The 21,992-nt window shown below is 34.5% G+C and overlaps 2 protein-coding genes across 13 annotated transcripts; one reads left to right on the top strand and one right to left on the bottom strand.

The window, feature by feature from the left end:
- Nucleotides 1-265: 265 nt before the first annotated feature.
- Nucleotides 266-21,591, bottom strand: LOC6638612 (PDZ and LIM domain protein 2). Of its 12 annotated transcripts, none has more exons than XM_015179040.3 (9): nt 21,277-21,591; nt 16,345-16,493; nt 15,962-16,280; nt 5,302-5,502; nt 5,163-5,242; nt 4,493-4,564; nt 1,733-1,904; nt 906-944; nt 266-830 (listed from the first exon to the last, which is right to left on the bottom strand). In XM_015179040.3, exons 1-9 carry the CDS (start codon nt 21,574-21,576, stop codon nt 744-746), a joined length of 1,419 nt encoding a protein of 472 aa, XP_015034526.1. In that variant the 5' UTR covers nt 21,577-21,591; the 3' UTR covers nt 266-743. The 12 variants fall into 12 exon arrangements, with proteins under 12 accessions (XP_015034526.1, XP_015034519.1, XP_015034523.1 ...); XM_015179033.3 differs by lacking the exon at nt 21,277-21,591 and adding an exon at nt 18,197-18,547; XM_015179037.3 differs by lacking the exon at nt 4,493-4,564.
- On the top strand, nt 6,328-8,862 carry LOC6639557 (cell division control protein 6 homolog). Its single transcript, XM_002062285.4, has 2 exons — nt 6,328-7,899; nt 7,962-8,862. The coding sequence occupies exons 1-2, from the start codon at nt 6,501-6,503 to the stop codon at nt 8,378-8,380; spliced, it is 1,818 nt and encodes a 605-aa protein (XP_002062321.1). The 5' UTR covers nt 6,328-6,500; the 3' UTR covers nt 8,381-8,862.
- Nucleotides 21,592-21,992: the final 401 nt, after the last annotated feature.

Below are 21,992 nucleotides of genomic sequence, written 5' to 3'. Positions count from 1 at the left end.
CTAAAAGTATCTAACAACATACTAAATTTCATAAAAATCCAACAATAAATAGCTCTGGTATGTGTACCTACAAATGTTTGTCAAAGTTGAGTTTTAGCGCAAGAGTGAAAAGGACAGCCTATGCTTTCTATACGACAAATTATTGATTTGATTCGACCCAGATCGCTTTCTCCCCTAAAATCACACATTTCCCAAAATCTCTGTCCACATCCGACTCTGGCTACAGATCCTTCCGCAGTTGCTCTAAACCATTCGATTGAAATTATTGTATTTATGTATATATATTTATTATATTTTATTACATTCAAAGACTAGAACCACTCGCAATTGACATTGAGTCAATTAGAATAACATAAAATCGAAAATAATATTAAATTAAATTAGTTTACTTTCATTTTTTGTGTTTTTCTTTATTGCTATTGCAGAGATAAGTTTTGTTTTCAGTATGGTAGGTTCGTAGATAGGTTTGTAGGTAAGAGATTCCAATTCAGTTTTCATCACAAAAAAAAAAAAAAAATTATATAGAACCGTAGTTTTATCCAATTTATCATTAAGCTGGTTAGTTGTTGTCGTTTCACTTTTTTTTTGTTTTCTTTTTGTATAATTTATTTAATAAGTTAAACAGAATTTCATAAAAATCCGCTAAATATTGTTATGAGTTTAAACTGCCCCCACTGATGTTGATGTTGTTTGTTGTTGTTGTTGTTGATTGCTGTTGTTGCTGTTGCAGTTGCAATTATTACTTAGTAGTCAGTGGCACCAACGACGCTGTACATCAGACGATTGAAAGAGCCGCTCTGGCGTATATTCTCATCGTGAGTGTTTACCACCTGCAGAAATAAAAAAAAAGTAATTATTTTATTGATTTAACTACTACTTAAGAAAGAAGTTGAACAAGTACTTACATTGTACGGCGGCCGGGATACTGGCGCTGATACTGGTTTCTAAAGAAAAGAGAGAACGAGAAAATGTTTTTGGTTTTGCTTGGAAAATCTTTATGGAAAATCACTGTGAAAAATCCTATATACATGTACATATGTATGTATGTATGGCATGGCAAAATGGCAAAAAAAAATGTTAATGAGCGTTTTCAGATGTTAAAATGGCAGCGAAAAAAAATATATATACATATATATTGGCCAATTCATGTTGCTGGTGATTTAAGGAAAATATACATAGAGAGAGAGAGAGAGAAATGTTCGATTAATAATGAATGATGGACATACGACTTGCAGTTAGTAATTAACATTCTGCTTAGAGACATGAAACAAACAGATAGATTAGATAGAGATAGATGTATAGTGACAGGGAGAGAGATAGAGAGACAGAGACAATAGAACTGTACATGAGATAGAGAGATAGCAAGATATTTACAATAAGGAAAATTAAGAAAAAAGATAGATAGATAGATTGAGAAAGAGAGAGAGAGAGACGCAGAGACATGAAACAAACAGAGATAGCACAACTAACATTTAATTGACTGTACATGAAATAGTATGAAATAGATATATATACACGTACATATAGAGACAGAGATAGTTAATTTTTTTTGGTTTATACACATATTTTATGAGCGATCTAACGAGTATATAATATATATCCCAACATTTAGATTTGTTTTATTGATTCAACACTTTTGTTTGATTGATTGAGAGAGTTTTGAGATAAATAGAGGTAGAGAGAGAGCGAGAGAGAGGTAGAGAGAGAGAGAGATTGTTGCGCACGATCTTACCTTTCCTGGAACCAATCTATTGGGCTGATAGACCCTAGTCTGAACAGGTATGGTCACTTCCTGTGGCGAAGCTTGGCCATGGCCATGACCATAGTTGCTGTAGTTGCCCTCTTCTTGAATGGCTCTGTAGGTTTCGCTGTTCCTTGGATCGTATACGACAGTTTTCTTATAACTGTGTTTTTTTGAGAGAGTGTTTTGTGTTTTTTTTTTTTCATTTTTACATTTTTCATTTCATTTGAGATCGTTGAAAGCGCCATTTTTAAAATTTTCGTTTTTTTTTTACATTATTTTATATTTTTGTTTTGTTTTGGTTTGGGGGTTTTTTTTTGGGGGGGGAGGGTTATGAAATATTTTTTAATTTGTAATTTGTAAATGTTATTTTTGTTGGTTTAATTCAAATGAAAATAGATATATTTTTTGTTTTTTGTTGAGATATTGTTGTTGTTGGTTTGTTTTTTTTTTACATCAGTTGAGTAGCGTGTGAGAGAGAGAGAGTTGTGAGAGAGAGAGAATAGAAAGAGAAAACAGGATGTGCACAAAATACGTTAGAATTATTTTGTTTTTTTTTTTTGTTGTTCGTTTTTTTTTATAATTTTTTTCTTTTCTTCATTGTTGTTGTTGTTGTAGTTGTCTTTAAACTTGACAATTTCGCAAACAATTTCCACAAGAAAAGAAGTAATAATTAAATAATTAAGAAATTAAGTTCAATAACAAAAAAAATTGCTTACAAACTAAGTAAAAAGTAATTCAAACGAAACTGCATAACAAAATTAATTAAAATTAGAAGTTTGTATTGTCTTCTTGTTCTTTTTTTTTTTTGTTATTAGATTTAGCATGAGAATGGATTAATATTAGTGAGTGGTTGGGTGAATGGGGGGGTGGGGAGAAGTAGGAGGGAGAGGGAACAGGGAAAATGTCATGAATATTGGGATGAAGTTTTGGTTTTTGTTTGTTTGTTTTTTTTTAGGAACTTTTCGTTATAAATAATAATTCAGCAAGGCGTCTTTTTTTTCGTTTATGTAGTGAAGTAAAATTTCTTTTTGGATTTTTTGTTTTTTCTTGATTAGTCTTAGAATTAGTTGCGGAAGGAACTCTCAATATAGACAGTGAAACTTGAATAGAATGAACGAAAACATCTTTTATAAGTTGTGTTGGATATTCAGTTGTTCTTCGTTTCAAAGTGAATCCAATCACTGATTTTGTTCATCACTTCATTGCTCAGTTGTTCAGTTGCTCAATTGCTCAGTTGATCAGCATAACCGTTCTCAGCAAGTGAGCAAAAAAGATCGATTGGAGGAGAACATGTTCAGTTGATCAGTTTCGCTCACTCATGAGCAATCCAACACCACCAATAATAACATGCATTATATCAAAGTTTCACTGTAGTTTGTATATATGCCGCCTGTAAGTCTGTATAAAGATTAGGCAACTGTAGGAATTTTAGGCAGGGCTGGGCTAGGGGACTGGAGGTTCGGGGGGTGTAGGGAATCGAAATAGTTTGGTAGGGGGGCGGGGGGGAAAAGTATCTAGTAATTTAGCTACTAAATAATTGTTGATTATAATTGCTTATTTTTTGATAGATTTTTGATTTTTTTTTTGTTTTTGTTTTTGTTTTGTTTTGGCTTTTGATTTTGTTTCATTTATTTTTGTTGATAGAGTTGTTGCAGTTGTTGTTGGCGTTGTTGTCGTTGTTGTTCAGCAAGTTGTTCTTTTTGCTTTTGTTGCTCCAGAATTTTACGTTTTTGTTCCAGGAAAGATAGATCGATGAAAATTCTAATATTAATCGTGCAGCTATATTCTATAGTTGATATCTAATACTATTTATTTTGTAGGTATATATATTCTTTAATTTGTTTTGGTTTTGGTTTGGTTTTTTTTCTGGTTGTTGTTTTTTTTTTTTGTTGGTTGGTTAGGCAAAAAGTAGTTAACAATTTGTTGTTGTTGGTTTTTTTATGATGATTATTTTTGATTATTTTGTATGTACAGCATCTGTTCCTAATAATGATACTGAATCTTGTTGGTTCCCCCCCTTTCCCCCACCTTGTTGCGCCACCTTTGCCATCCTAAAATTTACCTCAATCATTATCAAGGGAATTGGGAAAAAGTCTTTTCTGTTTACATTTAAAACTACTATAGGAAGGAAGTGTTTGTGTATTGCGAGAGAGAGAGAGGGAGAGAGAGAGATAGAGAGAGTGTGACAGAGACAGATACAAAGAGAAGTGTCATTAAGAGAGAGAGACAAAAGGGTAAATTATACAAACATATAGACAGCAGATCTCATGCAATATATAATATATAAAAACGTGTATCATGTTTTTTTGTTGTTGTTGTTGTTTGCTGTTGTTTTTGTTGTTCTGTAGTAAGACTTTTATATACATACATATAACATTGGATATTTGGTAGAGGATATCAATTTGGGTTTAGTTTTTTAGAATAAAAATCTGTATAATGGACTTTACATAGGTTTTGCTTGCACTTGTTGCGGTTCTTCAGGGATACAACAATACATTAACGGTTAATATATGTATAGAGATATATGTTTATATTTTACAGACAGGCAAGAGGATTTATGGATATATGGGTATAAAAACATTCCGATTTGTATGGATATTCAATATGCCTTCGAAAGTCAAGTTCAAGTTTTGTTTTCAATTCAAAAATACAATCCAAAAAAAATATCAATCATTATAATATATAGGAATCAGAATATGCTCAATAGATAGAGTTTTTTTTTCTTATATGATTTGGTTTTACTTTTACCCGTCAAGTTTTGTTGGCAAAGGACGATGCAAAGGACTTTCCTTCAAGCGATTGCTATCGCTTGTGGCAAAGCTACAACAATATACATAGAATATATATATATATAAAGATATATATAGGACATACAACATCTAAGGGGGCTATTGTTTGTATAATGATCTTTGTATATAGGTATGTTTATGTGTGTGTGTGTGTGTGTGTGTGTTGTATGCGTGTTTTGGTATTAGTAAATTTGATTTTTTGTTTGGAGCCTTCGATTAGTCGATTTAACCAATAGTTTCTATATATATAAAGACTACTTAAGATCATGTCTCGCTTTATTAGTTTCAAGCTAATTGAGGCGCTTTTTGGGTTTTTTTTTTAATTTGATAAAAAGATATCTACGCAAAATTTAGATTTTTATTAAAAATTTCTCAAATCAAAAAAACAGAAAAAGTTAAATAAAAGAGGAAAGTAAGAAAATAGTTTGTGTTTAATTTTGTTTCAATTGATTTCAAGCGTAAATTTTCAAAAAATAGAAGATTCAATAATTAGTGTTTAATATTCGTTTTGGTTTTTGTTTTTTGTTTCTTTTTTTAATATAGCATGAAATAGCTTTTGGGTTTTATTATTATTATTTTTGTTTATTTAGTTGCCGTGTGTTAAACAATTTTCTTAGATGACAACTTACGGAACTGTTGTTCTGATGGTGTCCTCAATGTTGCTGTTCGAGTAGAGGCCGATGGGCGAGTTGAATTGCTTGTGGAAGACCTGGGAGTTGGAGTGAGAGATGAGATTTCGATTTGGATTTGAACTTTGGGTTCACTTACTCTGCCAGTATCGGCATCCTGACCAACAACCTTGTGCAACATTGTATCGGCAACGCGTTGCTTCATGATACTGTCATGGTAGTCGTGTCCTGGATGGGCGCGCACAGCCGGATTTGGATAGTGTCTCAGATAGGACTCTGTGGTGGGCGCATCCTTCTTCACTTTGGCACCGGGCAAGACCAGTGGAGTTGTTCGGTATGGCTGGAAAATAATTTAAAAATAACACAAAAAAAAAACCGATCAGTAAGAGATTAACGACTTTGTTTATCCTAAAAACGTATGTACATACGAAATATATCTAGGTATGTACACAAACATATCGAAATAAATCAAAGTGCGATTATGGTTTAGTCGAGTAATTTTCTAGAATTTTCTCTCATGTCTCATATATGTGTGTATGTGTGTATGTAGTTATCTCTATAGGTATGTGTGTGTGCGAGAATTTTGTATAAAGTTTATTTACCAAAATTCCATTTTATGTGGGGCCCCGCTTATATACTTTAAAAATATACCAACGCGCCAAGGCAAATATTTATAGGCGCTTACGTAAGCGTTATTCTTTGCCAGCAGCAGCAGCAGCAGGCATTGGACGTACACACAACATCCAGCGAATTTGTATTTTTCTACAATATTTTTGGCAGTTTTTATTTTTACCATTCTCTACAGTTGAACGAATGTGTAAGTAATTTAATCTACTGCGGAAATTAATTCAAATTTTGCGCCCTTCGCTTAACAGTTAACAGCTGTAAAGCAGCGCTCTACGCTTAACAGCTGTAAAGCATCAGCCCTAAGCCTGGTCAGTGGCAACGCTGTTAAAGAAGTTCGATTAACACCAGCTTGTGGCAACGCCATTAAACGATAATAGTTTAAGCAAATTAAAATGCCTCATTTAATTTAAAAATATTAATGATTTAAACAGAATTGTAAAAACTATTTCATTTAAATAACCATTTTAGTTACTGCTACCGCTAACAATTTGAATTTTCTGTGGCCACTCTAAAATTTACTCAGGTGTTGATCGAGGCCAGTTTCTGGCAACACTGGCGCGCCTTTTTATTTTCCCTCCAAATGTATTTAATACAAATACACACTTTACCACAAGTCATTAGACTAAATTAGTTAAGGTGCTTTCCAAAGTGTAACAGTATTAACAAAAGAAAAAACAAAAAACCAAACGCCTCAAAAAAACACCTAACATTATGGCTGCTGTGCGCCGCTCCACCCGCTTGAGCAGCGTAAACAAATCGACGTCGACTCTGACCGCGCTGCCGGCGTCACCGCTGCCACGACGCTCGGAAATTTGGCGTAGACGACAGTCCCGTCCAGATCCAGATAGCGAGGAGGAGGAGGAGAATGATCGAGATCGACATCGAAACGATGATGATGATGATGATGTTGTTAGTGTAATTTCAGAGAATAACGAAAACAGAAATTTGTTGAATAAAATGGACAAGGCGGTCGCCAGAAGGCGATCCAAAGTGGGTAGCAAACCGGAGGCGGCGGAACCAAAGACGCCACGCAGCAGCAGCAACAGGAAGGCATTGGCCACAGCCAGCGACGAAGAGACAATGGGCGATGTCTCGCCACCAAAGCAACGTAAGAAGCAACCATTGCCACAGCATTTGATAAGCCCCACACGCCTCATGAATCGCCTGAGCATAGACGAGCGCCCACCCTCAACCGTGGAGGAGACCAAGACTGAGCAACTGAAGAAGGTGGAGGAGGAGGAGGATCAAGGGGTTGAGGTTGAGGTTGAGGTGCAGGTGGAGGAGGAGGTAAAACGTAATAAATATCAAAATGCACGGCGTGTCCTCAACAGCGCCGAGACACAAAATCTACCTGGCCGCGAGCAACAATTACAGGAGTTGCGTGATTTCTTCACTAGCCATTTGGAGAAGCAAAGCTCGGGCAGTTTGTATGTATCGGGACAGCCAGGTACTGGCAAAACAGCTTGCCTCTCCCTCCTCCTCCGTGATACGGAACTCTCAAAACGTTTGCAGCGTGTCTACATCAATTGCACCAGCATTGCCAGCGTTGGAGCTGTCTACAAGAAGCTGTGCACCGAACTGCACCTGAAGCCCACAGGGCGAACTGAACGTGATCATCTGGAGGCCATACAACGACACTTGCGGACAGCCAAACGAATGCTCCTGCTTGTGCTCGACGAGATCGATCAGTTGAGCACGGCCAGGCAAGCTGTCCTCTATACGATATTCGAGTGGCCAGCTCTGCCAGGAGCCCGTATACTCTTGGTTGGCATTGCCAACAGTTTGGATCTCACAGATCGGACGCTGACACGTCTGAATGCTCGATGCGAGCTAAAGCCAAGACTGATGCACTTTCCCCCGTATACCAAGCAACAGATTGTCGACATATTCAAGTCTCGCCTGGCCGAGGCTGATCTGCTCGATGTCTTTCCCCCCGTCACCCTGCAATTGCTGGCCGCCAAAGTTAGTGCCATCAGTGGAGATGTGCGACGTGCTCTGGACATTGGCAGACGTGTGGTGGAAATAGCCGAACAACAGAAACGGGATGGCGAAAAGGAGTTCAATATGAAAGCCTTGAATTTGGATGCGGAGCAGCAGCAACAAACTGAAGGTGAGTCCATGAAATTTTCAATATAAATTGGCCAACTAAAAACGATTCACTCCCCCCAATAGATATTCTCAAACCCGTACAGGTTACTCAGGTGGCAGCTGTTCTAAACAAAGTCTATGGAGCATCTCAGAATCTGGAGGAGGATATTGAGGCAGCATTTCCACTGCAACAGAAGCTAATGCTTTGCTCTCTGGTGCTAATGTTGCGCAATGAACGCAACAAGGACATCAGCATGGGCAGACTCCATGAGGTCTATCGACGTGTGTGCAGTAAACGAAACATCCTAGCACTCGATCAGGCAGAATTTGCTGGCACTGTGGATCTGGTGGAGACTCGCGGCATAATACGTATCATGCGGAAAAAGGAGCCACGGCTGCATAAAGTCCTACTGCAATGGGATGAGGGGGAGGTCCATGCAGCACTCAGTGACAAGCAGCTAATTGCCTCCATATTGAATGACACGGCCTGTCTAGGCAAATGATTACAACTCTGACTCCCACCCAATCCTCCAGCCACACATTCACCTTGGACAACAAATAGCAAAGAAATCATACATACAAGTCTAGATACATACTTATATATATATATAGAGAGAGAGAGAGTGAAGAAGTATAAATAATTTCAGTTTTTTTTTTTTTTTTGTCTTTCTAAATTTAAAATTCATGGCTGGCGCACAAGCATTAAAAATATTTTGAAATATCATTTGAGGGTCATTTTCAATATTTTGCTTCTTTATTTTTAACAAATTCTCATATTTTTTGGCTTTTAATTGAATCTTAATCTTAACGTATTTTAATGTTCGCCCGTCCCTCTCCCCCTCAACCACTGCCTCATTTCATATTTAGCTAAAATGTTGACATAAAACTCACAAAAAAAAAAATGTAGAAAAAAATCATTTTCATATATTTATTTGATGTTTTAGTCTTTAGCAATCTAAGAATAAATATAGTGAAAGCCAATTAATTACTTTTGCTGCGAATTTCTTTAACTATCAGATAAGAAAAACTCTTTGAAAACTCATTTTAAACTTTAACTACTTGAGTTGAATTCAAATTTGTGAATTGACCAATATTTGTTTCGTTTATTTCGTATTTGGTGTTAGATCTAAGTCATAATTTGAAATAACTTTTGTGAAAACTATTTTCAAAGTTAAACTACTTAAGTTTAAACAATATTCATTTATTTTGAATACAACGATGTGTTGATTTATTATTCAAATTGAAATATTTTCCAAGTGAGAAAGAAACTTGGCCAATATTCGTTGCGACTAGCGAACATTTTGCATTAGATCTAAGCCTATTAGGAAATATTAAACAAATATTATTAGGATTGGAGATTTGATTTGATTGGATTAGATTAAGAAATTTTATGGTTAATCACCCTCAAAGTCCGCTCCTGAATTTGTTGAATTTTGTGGTCAAATTAACGCCAATGCTTTTTGTCTTGGATTTTGAAATTAATTTCATTTATAATCATATTGTTTATTTATTTAACTTGTTGTTGTTGTTGTTTGTTCTTAGTTCCGTTCTGTCTATACCCCTCTCGCTCTATCTTTCTTTCTCTATCTCCCTCTATCTAGTTGGATTTCTCTCTGGGGGCCTAAAAATATCCCGACGGAATGGGATGGTATGAATTACAATTGAGCGCAAAAACTGAGCAAAGCAATGAAAAATGAAAAGAACAAAAACAAATTATATGTTTTCATTTTTCAACAAAATGTATACGGAAAATTTGACTTTCGGACGCATATTGACGAAAGGCCAACAAATGTTTAATAAGCTATACATAAACATATAGTCATATATATCAAGAGAGAGGATGAAAGAGATCAAAAGAGATTCATATATATACATATAGGATATATAGTATATAAGAAGCAAATACCACAAGAGACTGAGAGAGAGAGAGAGAAACAAGAGTATGCTATATAATCATACATACAGGTATATATATTCTATATGTAAATTGACTTTTTTAATGATATTTTTAACAAAAAAACAAAAAGTTAAAACGATATATGTGGAATAGGTATATGAATATACATATATATTCATATTCATATAACCATGAATATATATTATTTTCATTTCACTTGTATTTGAACTTGAATTCAATGTACAAAATGTTTGAAGGCAGAAGGTGAAGAACTTTCGTTCGAAAACGAATTGTTTATGCAGTTTCCAGTTTCAGTTTTATACAGTTTAGCTAATCGATTAACGTTTAAGTAATTTTATTGATATAAGATATAACTTTAAACTCTCTACTAATCTAAAGAGATTTCTTATCACGCCCCCCCAAAGAGACCTTTTTGCTCTTTTTTGCTTAAAGGCAATTCATTCCAAAACACAATTGATTCAACACTTTGATTTTTCGATTCATAGATATTCACTTGATTGAGCTTACTTGATATTGAATGCATTCATTAAGGTCTGGCTGCTCCTTGTAGTAGACGGGGGATCCGTTTTTGAATTGAACGTACTCCATTTTATATATATTCTTTTTGAATTTTGTGTTTAAATTTAAACTCCTTTTGGAAATTAAAAAAAAATTTAAACAAAACGAAACAAAAAAAAAATTACATACATATAGAAAAAAATATTATAGCATTAAAAAAAAAAAACGATTATATAATTTAAAAAAAAAAAATGTAAAAAAATATAGTCGCGTTTTTTTTTTTATGTTTTCTTCTTCTCTGACTATAGTTTCATATTTTTTTTGACAATTTATTTGTTTTTTTTTTGTTTTTATTTTTATTAATTTTGTTAACTTGCTTTTACGGCACGTTTAAATCGGCGCTGATTTGAGATATATATCTTCTTCTTCGACTTCGACTACGACTTGACCACTTTCGGAGAGATCGTTTCACTAGGACTAGTTTTATTTTAAGGATCTTTTTGCAAAAAAATTTATCTTAGACTTGCTCTCGACCTCTTATTGTTGTTTATTTTTCAATATTCCGAACGCAACTGATTTCAAAATTTTCAAATGCTGGCGAATTATTGCTATTTCGACTGCTCCGAATTCCAATTTGTCTATATAGAGATGGCTACTATATACATATATATCTGTATATATATATATGTATATAGATGTTGAAAAATACAAAACTGAAGATGTGTCAGTGCCATATACTGATTCTCTATACATACATATATATTGAGAACGTACCATCACCATCATCATCATTATCATCAAGATGATGATGATGATGATCATCATCATCAGAGTGCCTAGTGCTGACGGTCAGAGGCCGTACGACCCACGCACTAATACCAATACATTATTTCTACATTTGTGTAAAAAGAGAGGGGATTTGTTCAGATATACATACATATATACATATACATATTTGAAAAAAACAAAAAACAAATGTTTTTGTGCAAATAGATTATTCACTGAGCGTAACAAGAACAACAACAAGACCAAAACGTATAAACTTGGACTTGGATGTTGTTGGGAGCGCATTTCATTTACGCCCACGCGCCATTCATAGATCACCTACCACCCCACCGCACCTCCGCATCCCCCTCCCATCAGCATAGCTGTAGTCATAGCCATCTCCATCCACCATCACCTTCATAGCCTACATATATCTATCTATATACATATTTAATTTTGTTTGTCCTGCCTGAGAAAATACAAAAAATTGCTATATTATATATGCATATAGAATCAGTGGCGGATTTTCATTAATTCAACAAGGAAAGTGTCAAGAGTATGCGCTAGGATCTAATTACTTTAGACATGTGACAATCCCTGGCAAGTAAAAAATTCGTAACTACATTTTTTGGCTATTTTCGAAAACGATTTTCTTTTTTTCTTTTAATTTTCTTTCAACGATTTGAAAAAGGATCATAAAAGAATCATTCCATTTACATAGATTTAAGTTCTATCCTTTCTGTTTACTCTTTGACATTCTTTTTTTACTCCATTTAGTTGTAATTCCCAACTAGTTCAGGCATTAAATATGAAGTATTGCAAAGACTGCTGAGGATACAACTTGAACCTTCTTTATAAAATCAAGAAAATCGGCTTTATTCCTCTTCTTTAATAGATTTTTCGAAAATAAACCCCCCTAAGAGGTTTGCCATTGTTTTTGGTTCAGATTATAATAGAAGTAAGATATTAAAGAAGGTAAGGAATTATAAATTTGGATATCAAAATGATTTTCAGGAGAAATGTCAAAATGGAAAACATTTCTAATGAACATTATTTTACTTATCAATATGAAATTCTTCCAAAATGTTTTGAGACTTTCTAAAATCTAGTTAAATTTATGTATTTTACGTCCTTGTATTACTAAATATCTGAGTATGCGTTCTCTGCTATGAAACCCCTCTTGGCCTCCGCCACTGCCAACATATGTATATCGTTTAATTGCCGCTTTTGTGGAGCAATTTTGAATTTAATATTTCGAAAATTAGGCACAACTCGACAGACTCGAGGTTATTATTGTTTCGCCCGATTGCAAAAACATAAATTGTATGAGAGAAAAGAAAAAATAAAGAAATATGGAAACGAATTCGCAAAACACGCATAGAAAATTGAAATATTTTACACACCAACAAAATAATATTGAGCACAAGAACATTATTGATGGATATTCAGTTTGTTTGTCTTTCTAATAGTCTGTGCCCTGGCACTGGGGAATTGCAAAAAAAATTTGTCAAATATTCTTTCATTACATATATCTGACATTGCTCTCTATGCCTGTCCAAGCCAATTGCCTCCGGACTGGACATATTATTTGATGTTTTGACATGTCTCATATCCAAGAAATATGTACAGAAACCAAAGCAGAAGCAAAAACAAATGCAAACAGGTGTAATTAACCTTGAGAAGAAAAAAAAAAACAAATTGGGCGTCAAAGAACTTTCAAGTTCGTCTAGGTGGAGAGGTGGGAAAGGGGCAAAGATGCCAACAAGAATCCAAGGAACTCATAATTTACACATGGTTATGCTTTGTTTTCTCGTTCTTTTTCCCCCAAATTCCCAGTCCAAAAGTGAAGGTTGCAGTCTTCCATCTGCGGATGTGGGGATATATAGAGAATCTATTTCTATATACAAATGAAAATGAGGAGTAGAATATTTACATTTATTGGGTGTTTATCAAAAAATGTTTCCATTTGTAACATTTGATATGTTTTTTCAAGGTGTGTGTCGTTAAATATATGTAAACTTATACATATATAAGATCTTTATGGCCTGTGAGAACTTGTAGATGAAGAATATCAAAGAATTTATTAGGAAGGTTTATCAACTTGTGTAAAAAGTATTTTTAAAATATATTTTAATTTTATATACTTAATTTTTTATGTAAATTTTTATCTATAATCTTTTTATACCTTTGTAGAAGGTAATATGAAATTAGCCAGATGTTTGGACAGAAAGTTAGAGGAGAAGACCTTTCCGAATGAGGTCGGAATATATATATTTTTGATTAGCATAAGAAGTAGAGCCGATATAGCTATAGCTAAATGAAAAGTCGAGTTGATATAGCTAAAACTTGGTTTTAAAGCTCTTTACGTCCATTTTGGATCAGCTCACTTTAACATTTATGCAGTTGCTAAGGATTGATTGAAAAGCGCCTTTTGTTGAGAAATAACCTTGGTAGAAACATAAAAATTATTATTACAGTAGGTTTATTGTGAAAGGGACTAATTCAAGGAAATTTATTGAAGGAAGTAACGAATTTACAACGGTTCCTTTTTTTCTCTTTTAGCTTCATTGAGATTTACTTTTTTTTTTTTTAACAACCATCAAACATTCAATTAATTTCATCTATTAAATGTTTTTTATTTCAGACTTTACAAACCCATCTCAAGAGCAGATTCAACTGAAGTTGTTTTGTCTTGGCCATAAATATTTTGAATATGAATTGCTACAGTTGGTAAGTAAATGGAATTTTGATATAAATATTCTTGATTTCACATTAATGAATTACCTTTGCAAACCGGCAATAAATTAATAGCTGTTTTATAGGGACTTTTATATATTTCATAGTGCGAGATTTCAAACTTTAAAGCGAGAAATCTTTGAGGCCGGAAACTTCTGAGACAAATTAAATTTAAACAAATTATTAAGTCAAATAATTAGCTCTACTGCCTCAAAGGAGTAGAGAACATAAGATAATTGTTTCTGCTTTTTGCTAAGTTATCATTATCTTGATTATTATACAAGTTTTTAATCTTTATGTTCCATGCTTTACATTGAAGGCTATTTATTGATTGAGTTTGGCAAGATTTAAAAGAAAACCATTCATCACTTTTTCTAATTTCCCATGCGATTTTCCGAACTTCAATGATATCATCAAATGCAATGCCAAAAGCTCTTAACGATTTTTCGACATATTTCATATTAGGAATTTCCATTTGGAATGATTTTCAAATTGCAGGGGCGACTAACTTTAATTGGTTTTTATTCTATTTGTGTGAAAGTGACATGATTTATTTATGGCTACTTTAAGAAACTTTGTAATCAATGACAGATCTAGATATATACATTGAAATATTATTAGGAATATATGTAATCGAAATCCCATTAAAGATTTCTGTAATTTGCATTGAGCCCATGTAGAACGAAACTTTCTAAACAAAAAGGAATGCGAAAAATTTCACATACGAAAGTATTCGGAAACGGAAACATACCTGATGATTCTTTTTGTTTTTAGCCCATCTAATAGGGGAATATGTAGGGTATAAATACAAATGAACTACCTTAATATTATTTTTAGTGCTGCACATTGACAAACACAAAATTTGTGTGGATGACCTTGACAAGTGGCAATTTTGTTTGTCTTGATTCATTAGCAACGTCATCGCGATCATCACGATCATCATCATTATGGACAGAGGGAGAGCGAGGGAGGAAAGGTGCGAGGAGGACTTTCATTGGCATTGCCAAAAGATCACAAGTTAGCCCTCATGGCTGTTGGCTGTTGCCTCTTGGCTCTTGGCTCATGCCTCATGTCTCACATGTCTCACCTGCCTGCAGTCAAAGTGGCCAAAAATATTTCAAATAATTGTTGTTTATTTTTATGCTCTCTTTTTCTATTTGCGTCGTATGTTTTAAAGTATATCTCTCTTTCTCTCTCTCTCTCTGTGTGTGTGTGTGTGTGTGAGGAGGGCATCTCCAATTCTATATAGTTGGGATTCTAATGGATTATCATTCATTTCCACCTGCCTTGCCTGCTTTGCTTGCCTGCCTGTTTGGCTGCCTCTGGACTGCGTCACTGGGGCCTCTTCCTGTTGAGTTGAGAACGACGCCCACAAAAATTGAAATTCACAGCTAATATTTGTATCAATATTAGTCGATTGTTCTATATTTAGAATGTGTAAACAGCAAAACCTTGACCATTAAAAATTTCAATCTTCTGATGTCAGCGTGATCAAAAATATTACCAAATAGATACCAAATTGAATAGGCTGTAAAATTCTCTTTGACACTGTTGAATATAAATTATTTGCATACTTTTAGGCTTTACGTTAACTGCATTGTACATTCAATTGCAAGCAAATTCTAACAAGAGTCTTAAGAGTAAAAAAGATATCCTGAAAACTTCTTATTTTAAATTGTAAAGGATCTTTAGGATAAGCATTATCATAATTTAAAGTTTTTACGATTAGTAGCTACAAATGGGTAACTGTTTCAGGACACTTTTAGAGCTCATTATGTCCTTAATGGCTACCGAATATTCTGTTAAGTAGTTGGAGAGTTTCCGTTGTCTAAAAATGTCTAGCAAAAAATGGCGGAGGAAAGTTAATTATAAAGGCATACTAAGAAAAATAAGTTTGTTGAAAACAATGAATTGTTTGTTAGTCTTTTGCATACTTTAAGGAGCAGAGTTTCCTCATTCATAAGAAAAAACTTTCATTTAGGTCTTTCCATTAAGCTTTTAGTCATAATTTTTCAATTATATAATTTCTAAAGTAGTATTAAGCAGTTTTCGAAAACGGAATAGATGAAATCTGGTTTGATCACGATTAAAACGGAGCATGTTTTTGATGCTTTAATTTATTGACTTTGAATCATATTCCATATACGAGATTGGACTGTTAACGCACCTGATTAACAATGGCAGCCTGTTCCTCTTGCACATCCTGCTGATGATCACGTGTTGGTTTTGGCGTGAAGACCTCCGGAGGTGCCACATAGCCACCAGATGCGTTTAGCTGTGGAAACACAGTCTGTGGCAACGTGTCCACCGGCAATTGCAAAGCACGCTCAAAATGACTTGGTCCTGGCAAAAATGGTGATGGACCACGGTGTGGCAACAGATCCGGACTAACTGGTGCTAGAGTTGAATTACTACGCGAGACACCGCCGCCAACGGCGGCTCCAGATTCCTGATTGACGCCTTGCGTATAAGCGATTGTGTTGTCCCTAGAAGAGGCAAATCACATCATGACTGATTTGGAGGACATATCCCATTTGGAATGATTCTCACCTGTGCACCACTAGGCCAATCTCATTGCCGGCACCACGAAACAGCTGCTGGGCATCGGCGTGACTCAAATCGCGTGCATCATATTCCCCAATTTTGGCGATTATATCGCCCCGCAGCAGTTCGCCATATGAAGGGCTGCCAACTTGCACCTGGCAATTGAATAAATGACGAAGAAAAACGCATAACACTTAATTACAAATTAATTTAACAGTTCACTGACTAAGAAATACTCTAAAGATGCATATATTGGCAAGGGAATAATTTATCTTTTGTTCACATTCACATTGTTTTTTTGACTATTCGGAAATTCTTTCATAAAAGGTAGCATCTTCTGTCCTTACTTCTATTCTTTTGTATATGACATAAAGATAGATGCTTAGAATATTGAAGGAAAATATATATAAATGACTTTGAAATGGATAACACATGAAGATTTTATGAAATTATTCTTTGATGAATAAATACATTGAGTATATAACTTGACCTGTTTCCGACTTCGAATCGTACTCAAACGTAAGAAAGTGTTAGATCTAATGAGTTGGCAACATATTTGATTAACTTATTAAAAGGCTTAAGAGTTGAAGGCGTTGCTTGTGGCCCAAGTATGCCCAAGTTCTGTCTTGAACCTCTTAGAAATTGAGTTTTGATATCGGGATTTTCAAAAAAAACATTATAGTTTTCAGTTTGTCATATTTTTAGTTTGAGTATACATTCAAAATCTCCTTGATCCTTTGTCAGATTCACCTTTTTGGCATAAACTCCAATTGAAATGCTAGAGGTCTGAAGCAAATAAGTAAGACTAAAGTAGAATTGTGAATTATATTCATACACATATTGAATAGGTCAGAATATCCTAACTAAAGCTTCCCTTAAATTATGAAATATGAATAAAATGGCCAAAGTTGGGCAAAAAGTATTAATATTAGACTTGAAAGCCCAGTTTAGAGCAAACATTCAGGTAACTACTTCTTGTCACAAGTTGGCGGAAATTGCTTTTTAAGCTTCAAAATTGAAAAAAACACTTTTGGTAGAATTTCTTAACTCTAACTTGTTATAAACTTTCTTTTCTCTAACTGTGGCATAACATATAGAATTTTGTCAATCAACATTTCTCTTAAAAGTAATTCAACCTTTCAACGCCTTTACGAATGCCGTCATTAGAATGACGTTAGGTCATTGGGTTTTCAGTTTTTTACAGAGTGAGAAGGTTAACAAAATATGACAAGTTTTTTGTGAATTGTTTTTAGGGCTTGCTGCAACCGGGGGGCAAGCAACCTTGACATAGATAGGACTGAATGTATCTATGTCATATGTATATGTATGTGTATCTATGTCTGTTTATGTAGGAGACGGCAGACATATAATTATGCTCATGCCACATATTCTGTTTACAAAATGCAAATTCTATTTGCTTGCTGTGCCTCAATTAGTTTTACTGGCGTCGTATTGTTTTGTTTTTGTTATTGTTGTTGCTGGTTTTTTGGCAGCCAACGTTGCAACAAATTTGCTTTAGTTTTTGTTTTTCGTTTTTCCTAGTTCTCTAGAGATCTCTCAATGTTTGTCGGCAGGCAATTTTGTGTGCCAGTTTTCAATTTGCTATTTTGATTTGTTGTTGTTTATTTAGCCATTAAATAGTGCAAAAGGCAGGCAAAGGCCAAAAAGAGTTTGGCAAGCGGGTTTTTGATGAATGGGCTGCTGCCGCATTAAGAGAGGAGGTGACATTAACCACAAAACTACAAAAACCCAAAAACCAAAAACCCAAAAAACTGACCAGAGACAGAACTAGACTATACGACTATTACATAATTATTGCATTTCCTCCTTCTGGGCTGTGGGTTGTGTGTCTATTTACCCTGGTTATAATCAACGGAGTATCCAAATCATTGCCACCAACCAAACGTATGCCCCATGGGGTGGCCTGGCCATCACGTTGCAAGACCACAGCAAATTCATGCAACTTTGGGCTCATTTCTTCTGCTTTCTGTCTTTCTTGTTCTTTTTGAATGTTTCTTGTTCAACTTTTATTCTCTTGATCACTGGATTTTCTTGCAATGGGTCATTAGGCTTTCTTTGCTTGTTGCTTGTTGTTTTTTGTCTATATATTTCCCCTTTTTGTTTAATTTATATTAGCCCGATTGCTTATCTTTTCGTTCCGAGGCGCAAGTGGCGCGTATTGCAGCCCGTACAGCGTTTTGTTCGATCGCAAAGCTGCTCAAGTACTAATTTTAAAATACAATTCGTATTCCTTTTTGCAACGGCAACGGCAACGGCAACGGGCCAGATCGTGGTATACTACGAGAATACATTGAGATATAAGCATATACTACTCGTATATGTATACAACCAACTGAGACTACATGCTGAGAAACATGAAATCAATTTGCGAATCTCGAATAATTCATTATCTCTCTCTTTAGCCCCACTGGGTATAGAAGATGTGTCAATTGCTTTGCTGCCATTCGTTTGAATTTAGTCACCTTTATCTTAGAAGTTTTTAAAAACCCTTCAATTTTCCAAGATCCTCCACTTCCTCCCTTGTTTTCTAAGCAAAGGTTTTTCCAAACTAAGTCAAATATACATATGTATATAGTAAATTTTCCTTCTCCTGAAGTCAGTATTAATCGTTAAAAGAATACTTGATGAATTCATAACGAAACCATTTTTATTTCCTAGAGAATTCCTGAGGAACTTATTTGAAATTATTGAAAAATTGTTCTATGAAGATGTCCTAAGCATGAAGAAAAGGGAAAACGTTAAGAATGTTCAACCTAATTTTCATTACCCTAAGATTTTGAAACTAAAAAGAATAAAATAGAAAAAACTACTAGATTTAGATAAGCAGAATTCTGGGTTAAAATATAAACAATAAGAAAATTGACCAATTCATCCGTTTTTAGGAATAATTTCTAGCTACTGGGCTGCATATCTTCTTTAAAAGTTAAATAGAGTTTAGTTTTAGTTTAGTTTAGTTTTTAGTTTTGATTTTGAATCAAGAAAACGTAAATCATGTTTTTATGAATTCTGGAAGAAGGCTTTCAATTTGGTTTAAATTTTTGGGAATTTTTAACGAATTTGGCTGTATAAAAGTTAAGTAAAGTTCAAAGTAAATCTTTATATTATTTAGTTAATCAATAGGAGACTATATCTGTTCCCATTTGGCATTTTATACCATATCACTAAAGAACTTTATGATTACAACGATTTTCAGGCATGAGTGCGAAAGAGACAAAAAATGACAAAAGGAATCGTCAGGCATTATTAAAAAGAGACAAATAAAAAAGGATAAAAGGCGACCTTGATACCAACATCCTTTGAAATAACTCAAAAACTTAAAAATATAAAGCATAATGAATGAAAGTTTTAGTGTTGCATACTTCTAGGCAAAAAACTTCTGGGCAAAGAAGAGCAAAACTTATTTTCCACGCTTAGGAATAAGTTAAGTTGACCTTGATTTTAGACTTTTTTTGAACTCAAATTTCCTATGTCCTAAGAACATATTTACCTATACATATTTGTCTTTAATGGATTTAAAGAGTATACAAATTTCCATTGAAATGGCATAGACAAAAATTTAGCACTTTCGACGTCACTTTCGCTTGTTGAAAACTTTGTACGATAAACTTTTCCATTTAATTGCAGAAAACGGTTGAAATAATTTATCTTTGGCAACATTTTGAAAGGGCTACACATTGTATATATGTATATATGAATGTCCATACAAACTTGATCCAGCTGCAAAGCGACCCTGAATATGATTGCCATATGTCATCATCTCGATCATGAAGAACGTTCTGTATACCTTATGTAAATATATATTTTGGCTGCTAGGCAATGGGCATGGCCATCTGTTGAACAGTTTTATTAGTTTTTTTGTTGCTTCTTTCATGAACAAAGGAAAGTGTAATTAAATTTATTTACTGCCACCAATCAAAAGAGCCCAACAAGAAGAAGTACAGACATAAATAATTTAAAGACTATATGAAAATGTTTGATGCATTAGTCAATGGAAATAGTCACAATCTCACTAGTTGGGTAAGTTTTGTTTTACAAAAAATTTAATATTATATCTGTAATAGATGTGGGGGCGAGGGAAAAAAATGTTTCCTTTGTTTTTGCCAAGATTTTTACAAACGGAAAAATCGCTTTTCCTGCTTGTCTACTCTTGTTTGTTTTTCTGAGTGTGATTGGGGTGGGTGGGGGTGGTAGTGGAATGATAAATTTACATATATGTAGAATATACATATATACAATATATATATATATTTGGTTTGGCATTTTAGTTTTGCATTTTATTTATTTTTGGTTTGGTTTTTTTCCTTTTTTTTTTGATTCTAAAAATGAAATGAATTTCATTTCATTTGCTTACTATTTCATATGGAATTTATGTTTCCGATTTTGTAATCTGCCAATTGCGCCCTCCCCCTCCCCGTCCCCCTAGACAGTTAGCCGCCCTTCTGGTGAATTTGAAATTGATTTTGTCAGTGTTTTTTCAAGAGTTCATTTAAGGCAAAAAAAAAATATATTTGATCGATGCAATTAAAGGCATTCAAAAATTATATGGAAAATTGCAAAGGCATTTGGCAAAGATCATCAAGCACAACTTTTGACATTTACGTCAATTTTATATATTTATATTTTTCAAATGGTTTTTGGCGAAGATAATTTATGAAATGTGGAAATTTTAAGAGAAAACTGCAGCAGCAGTGGCCAATTAATTAAATTTTTGCTTGACAAATTTACGAGCCGACAGGCGTAAAATGTTATTGAACCGATTTCTGAAACGAATTGGGGCCACACAGAAAGACTGACGCCCCCCTTCACCCCTCCCGCCCAATGACAGCTACGACGATTGACAAGCCATATGAGGAGCATGGTGGTTTTTTCTTTCTCTTTTTTTGCAATTTTCTTTCTTTATATTTTCTTATAACTTACCCCCACAACATTCTGTTGTTGTTGTTGCTGCTGCTGCTCATCAGCGAAATGGACACGCTTCTTGAGACCGCTGCCGCTGCTGCTGCTCCGACGCCGTGATGTTAGACGACAAGGTGGCGGTAGGTTCTGATGATGATGGTAGTGGTAGGCAAATGGTTTTCCCACCTGCCCCCCAAATGCTGATGAAGATGTTGTTGTGGTTGTTCTTGTTGTTGTTGGCAGTGCTACGTCATGTATAAACTCGTAACCGGGTAATTTCCAAAATGCCGGTCGCTTATACGATGTTCTGCTGGTCGTCATTGCTGGCCAACGACTAGAGTAAACAAATTGAAATGCTCCGCACTAGTCATAAGTATATGCATAAACAATTGAAACAAGAGAAAAAAGAAAACAGAATGAAACAGAAGAACAAATGTGTGCGAAACGCTCGCAAGTTGTTCGATGCGTCTGCTCACCGTTTCGCGTATGTATACACACACAAAACAATCAAAAACGAAAAAAAAAATTAAAAACACAACTGTAAAGGAAAAGTATTTTGAATGTGTGAGCCAAAAAAAAAAAAAACAAAAGCGCAAAATGCAAAAATTATTAATCACGCCAAAAGGCAAATAATAAGTGTGTGCCTGTGTGTGTGTGTGTGTGGGGCTAAACAGCTGCTCAAAATCGAAATATTTCATTTCAATATACCTAAATTTATTTATTTATTTGTGTTTCAT

This window comes from Drosophila willistoni (genome assembly GCF_018902025.1).
Source record: "Drosophila willistoni isolate 14030-0811.24 chromosome XR unlocalized genomic scaffold, UCI_dwil_1.1 Seg144, whole genome shotgun sequence".
Lineage (NCBI taxonomy): Eukaryota > Metazoa > Arthropoda > Insecta > Diptera > Drosophilidae > Drosophila > Drosophila willistoni.
The sequence above is the reverse complement of the archived record's forward strand: the minus strand, read 5'-3'. Positions and strand labels throughout refer to the sequence as shown.